Here is a 19,168-nt window from a genome sequence, read left to right on the forward strand (position 1 = left end):
GCTGGAGAAAAATTATATTTTGCTGTTTGCGAAGTGATACACCTGAAGATTCACCGACGGGGATCGATCGCAGACCGACCGCGCAGCAGTCAATCACTTAACATATGATATTAAGATGCCTGAAAAATTCAAAATGGATAACAGTTTTACGAGGTAACCCTAGTGCTTTTCGGGACAGCTGAACCACGTTACATTGTCAGTAACAACTCGGTTCTAACGCACACTTAGTCCCTTAAAACCACTTGATGTGAACCATGCCCCCTTTCCATTACAACATCAACTAACGTAGGAATGTCCCAAATTGCTTAGAGGAACATGCCTTTGGTGCGTCCTTTTGGGTATTAGGAACATTTTAGAACCATTTGGGACATGTAAATATTTCAATTACAGACTTACTAATTCGCAAAGCCGGGCACATAGCTATGCGATTCCGTTGTATGATACGTTTAATACGATAAGTTGGATTAAACAAGAGACACATTTCGATCAGATATTCGTAGAGGTAAAGTTAAAGTTTGTGTGTTTAACGACGCGACTAAAGCGCATTGATTTATTAATCATCGACTATTGGATGGTATAGTCTTAGAGAGGAACTAAACTCATTTTTAAAAAGACGGAAGAAAATGTTTTATTTAACGACGCACTCAACACATTTTATTTACAGTTATATGGCGTCGGACATATGGTTAAGGACCACACAGATATTAAGAGAGAAAACCCGCTGTCGCCACTTCATGGGCTACTCTTTTCGATTAACAGCAAGGGATATTTTATATGCATCATCCCACAGACAGGATAGCGCATACTACGGCCGTTGATACACTAGTCGTGGTGCACTGGCTAGAACGAGAAATAGCCCAATGGGTCCACCGATGGGGATCGATCCTAGACCGACCGCGCACCAAGTGAGCGCTTTACCAGAGCTACGTCTCGCCCTCTCGTCGAAGTAAGGGCTGTGGTATGATACTCTCGGTGTCGGGGAAAAGTCTGATATCGGCGTCGTTATATTTTATTTGTATTCCAACAGTTTAATTCAACTTGTAACAAACTTAATACTACCTGGTCTGATTGGCAAGTCGCCAACTAAATAGAGACCATATAATTTATTAGACAGCTGACGTCAGGTTACCAATTAACCAATTCGTAATGTACATGCACAAATAAATATATAAATTGTTTGGTTACAAAGTTGAAATTGTAGCACTGTGACGATAATAAGTGAAGTTATTTTAAATCCGATTCAAATCCGGACTCGTTATGGATGCGGATAATTTTGTCGCAACGGATATAGCCCGTGTAGTTACGACAATTCCGCGCTTTAGAACGTCCTTCGGAAAACTGGGTTGGGTTTAAAAGCTGTAACACGTCTCCTTTCTTTACTGACAAATTCATCGAGTCGGTCTCAGCTTTCAAATCAGTCTCCTTCACAATGAACTGTGGAGATCCAAATCTTTTTAGTTCTGCTCTAAATAGATTGTTCTCTGCCTTCGTTATAGGCTGTTGAATTATTTTGACAAACTGAGAGGGTAACGGAAACAAACTTGGCCCAAGAAGTTTAGAGGGCACTTTTCCAGTTTGTCCCAAACAGTTCTTGCAAGTGACGTTTTCCTCGGGGGAACAGTTTGGTCTGGATGTTATTTCTAAAACATCTCCTTCGTTAACAGCTAAGTCATTGGCCGAGGTCGTGAGTCTCGTTTGCAGGGCTTCGAATACTTCTTTACCCTGACATCGCAGCTGTTGCGAAAAGCCGAGATTAGCCTCTGGACTGGACGAGCTGGTTTTATACGATGTTATCTGTACCGATTTCACTTCGACGGCTCCAGCGTCGTTATTGTCTGGAGACGAGTCCTATATTAACATAAATAATAATAATAATAACAATAATATACTACTACTAAAAATAATAACAAGGATATCATCATCACTATTATTATTCATCGTGACATTGCCAATGCATTGGCAGACAACTTTTCTCATAATTCATCTTCTGCTTTCAGTACAGATGCTTTTACATCTGTCAGAACAAAAGCTGAAAAGCAGTCCATTCATTTTTCATCCGAAAATGCTGAAGTATACAACAGGCATTTCTCTATGGAGGAATTGCAGGATGCTCTTCGTAGAGCCCATGATACTTCAGTAGGACCGGATGAAATTCATTATCAGTTATTGAAACATTTACCTGAATCATCTTTGATGGTTCTTTTGAATATGTTTAATGACATCTGGATTTCTGGAGACTTTCCTTCTGATTGGAGGAAAGCAATTATCATTCCTATTCCCAAGGCTGGTAAGGATCCAACAAATCCTACTAGTTATCACCCTATTGCTTTGACAAGTTGCATTTGTAAAACCATGGAACGAATGATCAATCGTAGACTTGTCTGGTATCTCGAATCCCATAAATTGCTTACTAACGTGCAATGTGGATTCAGACCTAGATGTAGCATGGTTGATCATCTTGTTAGATTTGAAACGTTTTGTAGGGAAGCTTTCATCCATAATCAGCACTTGGTTTCAGTGTTTTTTTTTATTTGGAGAAAGCTTACGATAACACGTGGAAGTATGGGATTTTAAACGACCTCCATGGCATAGGCCTTAGAGGTCGACTTCCTGTTTTTATTTCACAATTTTTAAAAGATAGATCTTTTAAAGTCTGGGTGGGGTCGACTTTGTCCGACATTCACCCACAGGAGATGGGTGTGCTTCAAGGTAGTATCCTGTCTGTAACTTTATTTTCTGTGAAAATTAACAGCATCATCCAATGTTTAACACCTGGTGTGGATTGCTCGTTATATGTTGATGATTTTCAGATTTGCTATAGATCGTCCAATATGAGTATAATTGAACGTAAGTTGCAGCTTTGTTTGAATAAACTTCATCAATGGGCAACTGACAATGGCTTTAGATTATCAAAGTCAAAAATGGTTTGTATGAATATCTGCCAGAAACGAGGTCTCCACTTAGATCCACAGTTGTTTTTGGACAACAATTCAATTCCAGTTGTGACGGAGACTAAATTTCTGGGGGTTATATTTGACAGGAAAATATCTTTTGTGTCCCATCATAAATATGTTAAAAAGAAGGGCTTAAAAGCTCTTAATATTTTAAAAATTATTGGCAATACAGAATGTGGAGCAGACCTCAAGGTTATGCTCCGTCTGTATAGATCTCTTGTGAGGTCAAAATTAGATTATGGATGCATTGTGTATGGGTCGGCACGCAAGTCTTACTTGCAAATGCTAGATCCTATACACAATCAGTGACTTAGGCTTTGTCTTGGTGCGTTTAGAACGTCTCTTGTAGAGAGCTTGTACGTTGATGCGCACGATGATAGTGGGTGATAGACGTGCAAAGCTTTCTCTGCAGTATGCTACCAAGATTAACTCTTTATCACAACATCCTACACATGATGCGGTGTTTGATAACAAATATATGAAGTTGTTTGATGCAAGGCCAAATGCTATTCGTACATTTGGTCTTAGCATTAAGCACTTTTTTGTTGCTTTCCAACATTGATTTAACTGACACTTTGGAAACTCCTTCATATTTTGTTTTACCACCATGGTGTATTACACCACCTAAAATTGTGTTTGATCTGGCGCATCTGAAGAAAGATCGCACAGATGCTGTTATTTATAAACAGTTTTTCATGGAAATTCAAGACAAGTACCGTGATTGCATTCCTGTGTATACAGACGGATCACGGGATGGGAATTCTGTGGTTTGTGCTATAGTTTTTCCATCAGACTCAATACTTTCCATGCGACTGCCTGACTCGGCATCAATCTTTAGTGCTGAAGTTTGGGCAGTCATTAAAGCCTTAGAAGAAATCAAAGATTCAATAGCATCCAAATTGATTATTTTTACTGACTCACTTTCGTGTCTCCAAGCTTTGCGCAATATGAAGCTGGACCATCCCTTAATTGGGATGGTGATACGAAAGTGTGTCTTTTTATCTATTGCCAATAAAGATGTTGTATTTTGTTGGGTGCCCAGCCATGTTGGTATCAGGGGTAACGAAAAGGCAGATTCTGCTGCCAAGTCTGCTTTGGGTTTGCCTCATGCCAGGGTTGGTGTACCTTATACTGATTTTAAACTTAGTATCAACCAATTTATCTTTTCGACTTGGCAACGTGATTGGGATGGTGCGGTTGCGAACAAGCTTTATGCTATCAAGCCAGTCTTGGGAGAGTGGTAGTCCTCCTATAGACAGTGCAGGAAGGATGAGGTAGTCTTGTGTCCTACTTACTTGACCCATTCATTTATTTTGAAGAAGGATCATCCACCCCAGTGTGAGCACTGTCAGTGTACTCTGACGGTACGCCACATTTTGATGGAGTGTCCTCATATCGAACAAACTAGAAAAGATATTTTTGGTCAGAGAAATGTAATGGAATCATTTCGATTCCATCCAGAATTAGTTTTACAATTTTTACGTGATACTGAGTTTTATTCTCAATTTTAATTTTATCTATTTGTGATATTTGTATTTTTGCACAGTCCTTTACACTGTTTTTATTTAAACCTTGAATTTTTATATTGATGTGATTCAACATTTAATGTTTTGCTTTTACCATAGTGTGACACCCAATAGCCGATGTATTTTTCGTGCTGGGGTGTCGTTAAACATTAATTCATTCATTCATTATTATTATTATTGTTATTGTTATTATAGAAGTAGTAGTAGTAGGCAGTGGCGGATCCAGAAAATCCAATGACATGAGGCGGAATGCCAAGGGAAGTTTGGTGGATGTTTAGAGGTGGATGAAAATTAATATATAATAAAATTATAACTGTCGCAAACTTGGGGGGTGGGGGTGCCGGGCCCCTGCCCCCTCCCTAGATCCGCCACTGGTAGGTGTAGTAGTAATGGTAGCAGCAGCAGCAGTAGTAGTAGTAGTAGTGGTGGTAGTAGTAAAAGAAGTAGTGCATGTAGTAGTAGTAGTAATAATAATAATAGTTCATACACATTTTCAACAGGCTAAGTAGACTATTTATAAATATGTAAAACCAACCTCAGATTCTCTGTTCACTAGCTCCTGCTGCACATTTAGACTAGTCGTTAGTGTAGACCATGTTTCTTGTGATGACTCGGACTGAACATCTTCAGCATTGTCAGTGTTTGTGGAGTGGTCCTGTATAATAATAATAATAATAATAATAATAATAATAATAATCTAACATACACATTTTAAACTGGATAGGCCTAATATTTATATTTCAGCAGTAATTTAAAATTTTAAATATGCAAATTTAAACCAACCTCAGAATCTTTATTCACTGGCTCCTGTGGCGCACCTACAGGGCAGAAAGAAGCCGAAAGTCGATTACGATGCCAGATCTGAAATGTAAAATTAGATAACATTTGGTTACTAATGTTGGAAATAATCTAATTATATTAATATGATAACTTTATTCGCATTAGACCTAATGGACCTTGAGCACATAATATATAGAGGTTATTACCAGAGTGTTTTTTGGTAGGCCTATCGTCAATATCATATACTAGGAATAAAAATTGTATTATGCGAGCCTTTGGCGAGCATAATACATTATTTGTATTCCTAATATATGATATTGACGATACCGAAATACACGAGAGTAATAATCTCTTTATCATATAAGCTCAAGCTTAATACAACGTGTTTTTGCAAACTGTACACACAACTTTAATTCCAGACCGCCATTACTAGACATTCAAATGACGTAAGAATATGTGGCGCGGTGTATTTTTGAATGGAAATGAAGTCAAACTCGAATGACGTCATTTTGGATGTCCTTACATCAAAATAAACTAGGGCCTAACGTTTTTTGTTTTCTGAACGCTGGACAGCTTTCAATGTAAAATTGCTATTGAAATGTTTTTATTTGATGACTATGAATGCATGCGTCAATTATGGAGTGTCACCCATGTGCGTTTGCTTAAATGTCAATAAACCTAGTGCCGTGACCTCCATTAATTTACATCTAATTTGCAAAGTTATCAAATTGTTAAAGTATGTGATCTGAAAAATATCACATACTTTGATTGCACTGAAAATGTAAGATATTATATGATAAATAAATATATACAGAGATAAAAAATGTTTATATATAACGTGCATAACGTAACATCGTATTGACACATAATTCGGTTACATTAGTGACATGGCGGGCATGAGTATTAACATGATGTTTATAAAATAAATGCAAACTTAAAGATATATGTTGTTTTGTTCTCCATAGAAAATCATGAAAACCCTCTATATAAACAGCCCTGAAGTGGGCAGCTTCTCAGAGCGTAATTACATCAACAGCAACCTAACATAATTCAAACCACCGCTGTCGCCTTAACTTTCGATTTAGCTCAGTGGATTGAATGTTTGCTGGGGGTGCTTGCGTCGCAGGATCGAACCAGCTCGGTGGATCCATTCAACTGACTGGAATTTTTTTCGTGCTAGCCAGTACACCACATCTGGTCAAAGGCTGTGGTATGTGCTTTCCTGTCTCTAGGAAAGTGCATTTAAAAGATTCCTTGTTGTGTTACGAAAAAATGCAGCGGGTTTCCTCTGATGACTACGAGTCAGAATTTCCAAATGTCTGACACCCAATAGCCGATTAATAATTAATCAATGTGCTCTAGTGGTGTCGTTGAACTAAACAAACTTTAACATACAGTGGTTGCAATAAAGATTGTATTGTATTGTATTAACAGATGGAACGCTTGCACCACCCAGTTCAAACAAGCAAATACTGTCTCACAAATGTTTCTGCCTTTTTAACCAATAGTTCCAGGCAGTGCTCCAAAACTGGTGTAATAAAGGCCGTGGTATGTACTATTCTGTCTGTGGGAGGGTGCATATAAAAGAACCCTTGCTGAAGTGGCGACAGCGGGTTTCCTTTTTCTATATCCGTATGGTCCTTAAACATATCTCCGACGCCATAATTTATAAAGTAAATAAAATGTGTTGAGTGTGTCGTTAAATAAAACATTTCCTTTCCTATTCTTTAACCAATAGGAAAAAGATACGATTAAACATGTGGACAAACCTAGGACTTGCATACACATACACCAACGTTTTTGAACTGAAGCAAAATAGACATGAAACCTCACTTGACTTCAGAACCGTGAGCTGCCAAAAACTGTTAGTGGCGATCAAACTGGTCAAACCAAATTGACTGACCAACTCTAAAATCCTGCAACAGTTTGGTTGACATAGGAACCATACAATAAGACTCATCATAGAATACGCATCACAGATATGAACAACTACTTGGCTCAGATAATGTTCAACACACAAGCTTCAGAATCATCATTGAGTATGAATAGAAATTTGGTGTTCAGGTAATTTTACAAGAAAGAATGATGAAAATGTAGGGAACACGCCCTCCACACAATGGCCATTGAATGAAAATGCGGAAAATCAATATCAATGCCATGCAATATGATGATCTGTCCCGTAAGCGTGCGTAATGGAGTGGGGTGGTGGGGAGGGAGAGGGGGCAAATCCTCGATTTCGGGCAAAAACAATAGAGATATTCGGGCAAAATGTGTTAACCTAAGACCTTTTTACCTTGCATTTCTATCATTCTATCATTCCACCTGCAAAATTAGTTGTAATCCATTATTCGTTTGCAACCATATGTAGCTGTTTGGCAGTAATGCTAATATGAATAAATGTTGTTATATAGATTCGGGTATTTTCGTTTAATTTGGGCAAAAACAAAAAATGTGAGCTCGTACGCCCATGGCTGTTCCCAAATGTCTGGGTTCCCAGAAACCTACCGCCATACACAAATCTAAACGACAGTACCGTTACCTCAGTCAAAAACTGGTGTATCAAAAGCCGTGATATGTGTTATCCTGCTTAGGGCAAAGTGCAAATAAAAGATCGCTTGCCGGCAATGGTAAAATGTAGCGGTGTTTCCTCTAAGAATGTAAGAGTGATAACACATTTGACATTCAATAGCTAATGATTAATAAACCAATGTCCTCTAGTGGCGTTAAACAAACCAAAGTTTACCTGTGTCGATCATACCTTGATTTTAGTCCTCAACTCTTTCGGGATTTTAGGTGGGACACTTGATCTATAGGTACCAGATGGCGCTGATGCAGACGATTTATTTGTAGGACACAGACCGCTGATGTTCAAATGATCTATTTGAATGACAAGTAGAAGAAGAAACTTAAAGGGACTGTCCTGAGTTTAATAGCTTTGTAAATATGTCTTGTTCAAAACATCAGAGTTTGTGTATTCGATATGCTTCTCGGCACGTGCTTTTAAAACTTTTAGTCTAGATGGAAGCTCTAATAGTGTCATACACATACAAAAATGCGTTGCCATTGTGCTAGTCTCAGGCGCTATTGGAGTCTTCGATCTAGACTTTAAAAGTCAATGGATCAAGGCCTCCGAAGGAATAAGTTAGGAGGCAACCTCGGGAGACTAACCACAATAGGCAAAGTTTAAGTATGAGTTACAATTCGGCAAACTACGTCAAAATTACTACAATAGCTCCATTTCTTATCAATCGACCATTCCAAATTATGCGCCAAATTACCACAGGAAAACAGCACACTATTTTATATACAGGACTTAATCCGACGGGCCGTCTCTTCTCCCACCCACCCCAAACCATTCCCTGTCCTGGACGAAGGAGCCGGTGTCACGAAATAGACCCCCCCCCCCTTAAAATCCCCCCCCCCATCGAATCGATTTCAAAATAAAACCTCACCCCTTGAAATAGAATCGCCCCAACCCACAAAATAAAACCTTCCCTAACCCTAAACCTAACCATTCTCCAGGGGCGATTTTCGGGGGGGAGGGGGGGGGAGGACATATTTCGCAACACCGGCATGGGTCGACACCTGCGCCCATGAGAGGGTGCGCTACAACAGATTGCTCTGTATGTGCACGTTAAACCCTTAGACAAGACCAGATCACACTTCAAAGGTTTCATAAGCACCACGTACGGTCGTTCTAATGTTTGTACTGGCGTAAACTCTATTTTACTTCCTAGTATATAACTTGTTTTTGGTACGCACGGAAATATTAGGATGTAATATCAAATCTCGGGTTTTAAATACAATCAGTCAATCAGAAACCCTTGTATATAAAGACATTGATATTTTAAAGATGGACATATGCAATTTTAGTCAAAAAAATTATATGTCGGTCAGAAACGTGTGACAACAATAGCAAACTCAGGACAGTCCCTTTTAATGATCCACGTAGTACTAAACCAACTAACTTTCGACTGGGTCAAAGTGTGCCCAACTTTTGATAGAGAAATAAACACCACAAATGAGCAGCTTGACCCCCATATTTTTCTGATTCACTTTAAGGGTGATTTAAAGGAATTTTCAATATTCAGAAACTTCGCCAGGCAAAGCATTTTTATTTTCATTCCTAAATCGGATATTCACCTTCATAATAAAATCGTCGTTGTAATCTTTACCAACATGTCTTTCTATCTGTTATTCTCTCTCTCTCTCTCTCTCTCTCTCTCTCTCTCTCTCTCTCTCTCTCTCTCTCTCTCTCTCTCTCTCTCTCTCTCTCTCTCTCTCTCTCTCTCTCTCTCTCTCTGTCTCTGTCACTGTCTCTCTCTCTCTCTCTCCGTCCATATTTCCGACTGTATGTCTGTCTTTTTTCTCTATCTCTGTCATCTCTATCTTATTAACTGTCGCTCTATATTTTTATTTGCCTATCCGTCTTCAAATAAGTTGAAAGAACAATCAGAAAAACACGTTGGTCAACCCGAACAGTTAAAGGTGCAATTTCGAGTATTTAGTAATTTAAAACAGAGCACCCATATTACTGTAAGTATTTCTTCCATATTATCAAGACGTAGGCTACTCGTATAAACATGACGACATACATGTATGTGGTATGAAGATAGAAACTAACTTCATATGTGATGATAGCGGTTCATAGCGATAACATGTACGTGTTATTACTAAACTGTAGGTGTGTATTCCATTAGTAAATGAAAAAGACCACATAAAAATGAAATAAAATGGGAGAGAGAGAGAGAGAGAGAGAGAGAGAGAGAGAGAGAGAGAGAGAGAGAGAGAGAAAGAGAGAGAGAGAGAGAGGGGGTGGGGGAGGGGGAGGGGGGTCTACAGGGACGGACAATTCGAAAAAAAACCTTTTACTCGCCCACATTGTTGGAGAAAACCACTAACTTCTTTGTAGCGTGAAATTATTAATTTTAAACTGTGCTGTATGCACTTTGGATGGAAATATACAGCATAAAGCAACATTAGGATGTAGGATTTTTGTCATGGTCCAAATTTACATAGTTTGAATGATTATTGCACTAATTATACTTGCATACTTTGGATTGTGAATATTAATATAGATCATTTTAAAAGTAAGTAACTAATCTTACCCGATTTTGAACAGATGTCAATCTTTGGAATCTTTGAAACTAAAATAAATTAAAATATGAATTACTACTATACTGAAATCATCAAAATGTCGTCATCACCACCACCACCACCACCATCGTCATATGTGTATATGTATGTATGTGTGTGTGTGTGTATGTGTGTGTGTGTGTGTATGTGTGTATGTGTATGTGTATGTGTATGTGTATGTGTATGTATATGTAGGTATGTATGTATGCATGCATGCATATATATATATATATATGTATATATATATGAGAGAGAGAGAGAGAGAGAGAGAGAGAGAGAGAGAGAGAGAGAGAGAGAGAGAGAGAGAGAGAGAGAGAGAGAGAGAGAGAGAGAGAACGCATACGTGCCTCAAAACGAAAGTTTAATAAAATAGTATTATAATAGGCCTAAATCATGAACTAGGGAGAGAGGGCCAATAGCAAATCACAAACGGTGGGGGGGGGGGGGGGGGGAATGGACTGAGAGACATTGACAGAGGGGCATCGAGAGACAGATAGACAGACAAACAGAGACATTATTTTCTCTTAATACCTGGCCTCTTTAATTTATCGACAAATTCATTCCACCAGTTGTCTTCTCTTGCGTCGATGCATGGAAATGGGAGTAACATTTTTGGAATATCACATTCTTTGACGATTATGGGCAGTATTATATTTTCATCGTGATCGACACTATAGTTGACCGCAAGGCGCATCTGATACATTGCCCAGTTGTTCTGCATAAACTCTGGAGAAAGAACGAAGACGACTCTATTGGAGGTGAAACAAAAAGCCGTAATGAGATCCAAAACATACTCTCCAGGGGTGAAATCTCGTTCGTATTGTCCGCAGACGAGATTATGCTTGGACGACTCTAACATATCCATCGTCTGATTCACCCAATCGATGTCGTGGCTGGCGTCACAAAAGTACGCATGGTACTGCTTTCCGTTTTCAAGTACGGCATGTCGTCGGGCGTTCGCCGTTAACGGAACTTCAGAGAAGCTTCTGTGATAAGTATGTGATCTTGTGTCCACATCCAAACAGCTTGACTGTCGTGACGGTGAAGAATTCATCTTCTGAAAATCTCCTGCCGTTTCGTCCCACAATATATCACATAGGCCTATACGGGTTTTTTCTATCCACCCGTCTGCTATATCTTTTGTTTCCAGTACGACTTTCCAACACTGTCACATATGCTTTTGATACACCTGCCTGCTATATACGTTTTCTTTCCAGTGCGACTTACCAACACACATATACTTTTGATACACACAACTGCTATACGTTTTCTTTCCAGTACGACTTTTCCAAACAGATGTTTCCTGTTATGACCACAGTTCAACGACTGGTATATCAAAGACCGCTGCAGTGTTTGCGTTATCCAGTTTGTAACCCAAATACAATTAAATTCCTATTGCTGTTATGGTAATAAACATATAGTCTATGTCGTAGAAACGTATTCCCTCTGCACACGGGCCTTAAACAAGAATCAGGTGTCTCACACACAACAAGCAGGCCCTATTATATCATTTGAACGTCATTTGTGTCATTGAACAAACTCCAAAATGGCAAATCCATTAAAGAACAAATGGTAAGCGAAATGTTTAGATTCTTCCTGAATTGTTGAATGCTGTTCATATGTATCACTTCCTCAATAGTGAAAGGTGTGTCTGGTTAGTTGCCTGTTCATACCTGAATCGATTATTTGTTCTTTTAATCTTCCTTGTTTGATGATCTGAATATACCTTATAATAATCACACGTCAGTTGACCAACAATCTTACACGCAGTCTAAAAAAAAACCGGGGATTCCCACGAAAGTCATATGTCCAAATGCGTTCTCAGCATAATTATTAACGTCAAGTCAAGCGTGCCGAAATATGCTACCTTCAAGCTTCATATTACGGGGTGGGGACTAATCATAGGGTTTTAACATACTAGGTTTTAAAACTTCGGGTTCATGAACCGGGGTCCTCTTTCAAGGGGTAATTCCATCGATTACCTCACCCTGTTCATACTTTTACTGTTCGCTGTGGAAGATCGTGAAAATCGATTGGAGCATGACCAAGCTGACTGCAATAGAGACAGATATCCATGGGGAATCCCCTATTAAAAGCTACATTTCTCGACGGTCGACCTACTAAATGGACAAACAAAATAACATTCTGAAAATAATTTTATCACAAACATTTAATTTCTGCATGCCCCCCCCCCACCCCCACCCCCCCCCCCCCCCCAACCCCCCCGTTACGTTATTAGTTATTAGTCCCATACCGGCGCAAACGGAGGACAAGAGGTTTCATCTCCGTCCTTTTGTCCGTCAGTATATATGTATGTATGTATGTATGTATGTACAGTGAAACCCCTCAACACCGGACCTCCTATAAACCGGAAACCCCTCAAAACCGGACGTTTTCCGCGGTCCCGTGATTTACACATCTTTTAACACTATATTTTACCCCTCTAAACCGGAAACCCCTCTAAACTGAACACCGGACAAACAATTCGGTCCCAATGTGTCAACTTAGTGTAAATCCTACCCCTGAAAACCGGACAATCAAACCGATACCAATCAATATGGCGCCCACCTGTCTGTGAACACCCATGGCTAGTGCAATATGCGCATGCTCGAGATCGCTGTTATCAGTGTAATCACCGCTGCATACAGTACAGGTACCGCTCAGCAGGCAAGATTAGCAACTTGACAATAAACAATTAAAAGGACTGATCGCAAGCTTTGGTATGGAGTTAACTACTGTAAACACATTGATTGTGTTGTAATTATGGTTAACATTAGCGGAGTTCGGGTTTGGGTTAGATGTCTTTATTAAGTTACGAGTGTGTTTTAAGGTCTTAAATGTGATCCTTCACAAACATGTCTCATGATTTGCTTCAAAGATTGACACAAATAACAGGGAATTTAATTTGCTGCCTTCCTATTGTGTAAATGTGTTGGGGGTTTTTTAAACGTTCGTTTAGCGAAATAAAGAGTAAGCAAAAGTATATGTTGGCTTTGCGTAATCACAGAAACCTCGATGCTTCAAGAATGTAAACGTAGATACATTACCTGTTACCTATGTTGCCAACAAAAAGGCGTGGATGACCATCGCATTATTCACGGCATGGATAATAAGTGTTAATAAAATCATGAGACAACAGAAACGGAAAATAATCATGCTGTTAGACAATGCGACGTCACATGGGCCAAACATTGAACTTAGCAATGTTACTTTGAAATATCTACCCGCGAACACAACTTCACACCTTCAGCCTCTTGGCCATGGGATTATTCGCGCCTTTAAAGCCAGGTATCGCCGACACATGCTCCGTTATCTTGTGCTGTCTTGATTGGATAACGACTAAGACCGCCACATAAATACAGTAGTCTCTAGGTCTACTTCAGTCGATTCTTGCATTCATTCTTGTACTTTTTTCGGTTTTTGTCTTGGAGGTCCTTCCAGATATTTATCCAGTTTATTAAAGCCTTGAGCTCTTTATATTAAATATATTAGTATACCACCATTGGACAAGAGTAAGTCACTAGCCACTGTATTTCCATTGTACTTTCTTTGCAGGCTCTGTTCAGGGATTGAGAATTTTCATTTTTATTGCTTACGATTACGTCCTCTGACCGTCCTTGCATTAAGATACTAAGTCGATTCTTGCATTCATTCTTGCACTTCGAAATTGACCACGATGAGGATGGACGTATGTCAATGCACTCTCGCGTTACCACCCCCCCCCCCCCCCCACCTGGGGGGACTTATGGTCTCCTACGGAGCGCTGTTGGAATACCGGGTCACGTATACCGGGTCACGGGCTTCCGTGACCTTGGTGTACGGGGACCCGGCACCACTGAAGACTGGAAGATGGAGGAGGAGGAGACGTGCGACAGGAAAGGCACAGGGGGAGCCAAAACCGGCGGCTAAACCGCCGGCAGCGACTCCTTCTGTTGCGCCGCCCACTGCCGTTCCCCGGAAGAAGACAGGATCGGAAGAGGCACCAGCCCCGGACGTCCCGACTTCGACCAAAGGTCCGACTAGACCCACTCCACAGGCCAGGACTTCAGCGCCTCCGGTTGTGCCGCCGACTATACAGGCAGCACCCGTTGACGCGCAGGCCCGAAAGATTGCCATTGTGAAGCGGAAGGCAACCACTCCCCCGAGTGGCCAACCAGACAAGCCAGGCCCTCCGAGTCAACCACCGAAGCCGGACATGGACGCTGAGGAGCCTTGGTCACTGAAGGCCGGCAAACTGACAGCACGCCACTCCCAGCTCTCCAAGACTAACATCGAGGACGTCAACTTCCTCTTTACGCAACCAAAGCATGAGGCCTTTCAACCACTACCAACGAGGCCGACAGAGGGAGACTATTGTTTTCACCACGTCACAATGCGGGATGGCCGAGGTATCCGTTTCACAGTACGCCGAAGAGGAATTTATAACCAAGGACTGCTACTCCCAGAAATGGATAACCCGACCCTACACCGTATGATTAAGATCACAGCCGGGGAAGATTATCGCTCAACAGCCAAGGCGTTAGCAGCATCCCCATACCGGTCGGTCATCCCGCATTTCGACGCTGTCAACTTCATCGGAACTCCATGACGTGCTCCCCTTTGCCAACCTCTTTCACCTCCGTGAGTACTATTTTTTCTTGGGCTAGTTAGACTTTAAGAGTTTTCGATCGAGTTCTAAATTCTTATGTTTATTTTTTTGTAAATAGTCTAACGCATTTTATTTTGGCGCCCGTTCAATTGCTCAAAATCACCTTAAAACCCTTTCGGCCGAGCAGTCATAAAATTTTTGGTTTTAAATTTAGAGTCCAGACAAGTTTTTGGATGCAGTTACTCTTTGTAGACTTAGGTAAATTACAGGCCTCACCGAGGAATCGAAATTCAGCCAATCAGAGCACGGCTCCCACTCGGTGTTACTTCAAGTTTGCGAAGTGTCTGCTATTTGGTCCACGCTCGTGTTGACCTTACTAAATGGCTCTAGTGGCACCAGCGATTAAACTATTACAACCCTTTGGCGTCACTTTTCAAGTGACGCCGGTTTGGGAAGTTATAATAACTTCTTTAACGACTAAAAGGCTGTCAGGATTGGACTGAACTGCGGTTGGACACGGTGGGGGGTGGGGGTGATGGGATGCCGGGAGTTAGGGCATTCTTTGGGGCTATATGCGTAGGCGGTTCGACCTTAGGTTTTGAGTAGGGCCGGCCTCCCCTCCCTCCCGACCCTCACCTGGTCACACCAATGTTTAAAATATGACTGGCAGCCCCTTTCCTCTTAACCTCCCATGGGCTTAATGAATATTGTTTAAGAATTATTATTAATATTAGACCAGCCCATCTAAATTTGCGCCGAAAATATATTGTATTAATAATTTATATAGGATAGTAATGTTGATAAGTTTCTTTAAGGGTGCAGCCAAACTTTTTTAACCCCAATTTCCCCCTTTTTATACTTTTGATACCCGTCCTAGGTAAGGTTGTACTACTTCGGGGAGCTTGGAGTGTCTCGGAGCGACGGCAGCTTATCCTTGATCTGCTGTAGATGTTGGACCACCTGGGAATAGTCGGGGCCGCAGACCGCTTGTAGCATCCTGTGGATCGATCTATTGTCGAGTTCAGCAAACAGGATGCATTGTCTGTAGGTCTGGTCCCTTCGGTGCGTGACGACTATTCCCTTGGTTTCACCGAAGATCCTGGAGTGAAGCTCGTAACTGCTGCCGTCCTCCATTGGCTTCCAGTGGGCGTTTGAAAATCCTCCCCGAAGTAGTTGTGGTTTATGCGTGTCCCCCTGTATGTACTGATGGAGGTGACGGCGAAGTCCACTGATGGCAATGGTCCATTCGTCGTCAGCAGGGGGAGCGGATTCCGGCGGTGGCTTGGTCTTGGCTGGCTGGGTGGTCGGTGATGTTGCCTTCCTTTTCGTTGCCGGAACAACAAGTCCATGTGGCGACTCGACGGGAGCGGTCGTTGTTGACCGCTGCACCAGAGTCGTCGTCTTTGGGGTGGAGGTAGAAGTCGGTGGTGGCACACTCGTCCGTTTGAATATCATGATGTCCTGGGTGGTGTACGGCCGTTCCGGGGATGCAGGCTCCACGTGTGGTTGCTTCCTCTCCGGAGGACTCGGTGGGGGCGGTGTCACAGAAGGGAGCGCCACTGGCAGTTGACCCGCCAGCTTTGTCCCCCCCCTGGGCCTTCCCTAGCACCGGTTTCTTCCTTCTTCTTCCTCTTCCAGTCCCCCCTTTCCTCTTCTGTGGAGGCGGGTCACCGTACACCAAAGTCACGGTCGCCCGTGACCCGGTATACGTGACCCGAAACTCCAACATCGGGTCGAAGCTGGCAATCAGTCCCCCCAGGTGGGGGGAGGGGGGGGTAGCTCGAGAGCGCAGGTAGACACGTCCACCTTCATTGAAAGACAGCTGGAGAAAAAAACTTTAAGCTCCACCCTCCCAAATAACGTCAACAACAGTCCATCACCGTCCTCTTTATATGGCTCCGTTCAGGTCCGCACTCCCCCGATAAACGTAAACATGCTCCCTTCTGTGACACCGCCCCCACCGAGTCCTCCGGAGAGGAAGCAACCGCAAGCGGACCCTGCAACCCCGGAACGGCCGTACACCACCCAGGACATCAAGATGTTCCAAAGAACGAGTGTGCCACCACCGACTTCGACCTCCACCCCAAAGACGACGACTCCGGTGCAGCGGTCAATAACGACCGCTCCCGTCGAGTCGCCACATGGACTTGTTGTTCCGGCGATGAAAAGAAAGGCGACATCACTGGCCACCCAACCAGCCAAGACCAAGCCGCCGCCTGAAGCCGTCCCCCTACAAGAGGAAGAGAATGAGGACGAGGACGAGGACGAGGACGAATGGAGCCTGGCCCTGGGTGGACTTCGACATCAGCTCCACCCATACATGCAAGGGGACACCACTCAACCAACCAAACTCCGGGGAGGATACGCCAACATTGACTGGAAGCCAATGGAGGACGGCAGCAGCTACGAAATCCACCACAAGACCTTTGGAAGTACGCCGGGAGTGATCGTGACCCATCGGAGGGAGCAGATCTACAGACAGTGCGTCTTGTTTTGGAAGATAGATAACAGGTCTCTTCACAAGATGCTCAGTGCAGTCTGCGGCCCCGGTTACTCCACGGTAGTACAGACTCTACGCCAGCGAAAAGACCAGCTGCCGTCTCTCCGAGCAACTCCAGGATCCCCGAAAAACCAACCTTAACTAGGACAGGTATCCTCCTTTTTGGGCTTAGTTGGACTTTAAACGTTTTTGATCGAGCTTCAAAATCTCTATGTTTATTTTTTTATAAATAGTCCAACGCAATTTACTTTGGCGCCCGTTCAATTGCTCAAATCACCTTAAAACCTTTTTGGCCGAGCAGTCAAACTTATTTTTGGGTTTAAATTCTTAGTCCGGACATGATGTTAGGTGCAGTTATTCTCCGTAGACTTTAGCTTTTTCTAGTTAGACCCGAAGGAATCGAAATTCAGTCAGTCAGAACACGGCCCATTTTCGGTGTCTACTAGTCGGTCCGCGCAGTCGCTGGACCCAACTAAATTCGTATTCCAAAATCTGCCCACCTCAGACTTATCCCCCACCCTTTTCTGTCCTGGACTTAGTCACTGGCAAAGGCCAGAGATTATGCCCAGGACAGACATGCTTGAAACCTTCGTGGTATATGAGCATGTAAATAAATATTGGAATGGAATGCTGTTTTTGTCAGCGAAATGAAGTTTTCTACTGGGATGTATGCGGCCATTGGAACTGATTGAACGCTGGAACGCTTCTCGTTTCGACAGTCTGCGGTTGGATTCTTTTTCAGCGAGATTCCTCGCCTCCACGTTTTTCTCCGTCTGACTATGTTGACTTGTTTTTTCGTGACTCGTATGACGGCCATTCTGCAGAACGCCACGGTTGTTCGCGTTTAGTCTCTACATGTCCTAGCCTGTCCTAGCAGCACTGGAAGATTGACCGCCCCACTCTAAGAAGAAATAGGAAGCGGGGTCGGCCCCTACTACTCTTGTTCTAGACTTTACATTGTTTTATAGTGATACCATCTTGTATCCTCCGGAGTCGGGCCGTCCGCACCATTATACCAACCCATGACGACTGGACTATACCCTAGTCTGATACTCTACTCGTTCAGACGGATCCGGCTTCTCAAGATCTGTATTTCAGCACAGCACTACACCTTCAACGTCTATCGACTGTCAATCTAGGGGTTTTCTTGACGGGATGCAAACCATCTCGTCCCTTTAAGCTGTGCACCCAAACGGCCTTAACGAGGCCACTCGCGTGGACATATCGATCGGACTTTAAACGTTTAGATCTGCGTTCAAAATTTTATGTCGAAATTACTTCTTTTTTGTAAGTCTTGTATGGCGTTCCATCCCGAGTCAGGCCACCGATCTTATCGGAGGTCGGACTCGGGATGGGCGTGTTCGAAACCAGAACCGGCCTCGGTGGCGTAGTGGTTAAGCCATCGGACTACATGCTGGTAGGTACAGGGTTCGCAGCTCGGTACCGGCTCCAACCCAGAGCGAGTTCTTAAGGGCTCAATGGGTAGGTGTAAGGCCACTACACCCTCTTCTCTCTAACCACTAACAAACTAACAACTAACCCACTGTCCTGGACAGGCAGCCCAGATAGCTGAGGTGTGTGCCCAGGACAGCGTGCTTGAACCTTAATTGGATATAAGCACGAAAATAAGTTGAAATCAATCAATCAATCAATCTAACGCCAGACAAACCCGAAGCCAACTCTC

The 19,168-nt window shown here is 42.5% G+C and overlaps 1 protein-coding gene across 1 annotated transcript; it reads right to left on the reverse strand.

Moving 5' to 3' along the window:
- Positions 1 to 818: 818 nt before the first annotated feature.
- On the reverse strand, positions 819 to 12,073 carry LOC121380082. Its single transcript, XM_041508833.1, has 6 exons — positions 10,928 to 12,073; positions 10,369 to 10,407; positions 8,019 to 8,137; positions 5,264 to 5,341; positions 5,016 to 5,135; positions 819 to 1,848 (listed from the first exon to the last, which is right to left on the reverse strand). Exons 1-6 carry the CDS (start codon positions 11,448 to 11,450, stop codon positions 1,225 to 1,227), a joined length of 1,503 nt encoding a protein of 500 aa, XP_041364767.1. The 5' UTR covers positions 11,451 to 12,073; the 3' UTR covers positions 819 to 1,224.
- Between the last annotated feature and the right edge of the window lie 7,095 nt (positions 12,074 to 19,168).

This window comes from Gigantopelta aegis, chromosome 8 (genome assembly GCF_016097555.1).
Source record: "Gigantopelta aegis isolate Gae_Host chromosome 8, Gae_host_genome, whole genome shotgun sequence".
Classification (NCBI taxonomy): domain Eukaryota; kingdom Metazoa; phylum Mollusca; class Gastropoda; order Neomphalida; family Peltospiridae; genus Gigantopelta; species Gigantopelta aegis.

Coding starts and splice junctions, on each gene's coding strand:
- LOC121380082 (XM_041508833.1), bottom strand. CDS start 11,450: ATGAATTCTTCACCGTCACGACAGTCAAGCTGTTTGGATGTGGACACA. Junction 5,342..8,018: donor AGTTGAGGACTAAAATCAAG/GTATGATCGACA, acceptor TTTACATTTCAG/ATCTGGCATCGTAATCGACT. Junction 1,849..5,015: donor TAGTGAACAGAGAATCTGAG/GTTGGTTTTACA, acceptor ATGTTAATATAG/GACTCGTCTCCAGACAATAA.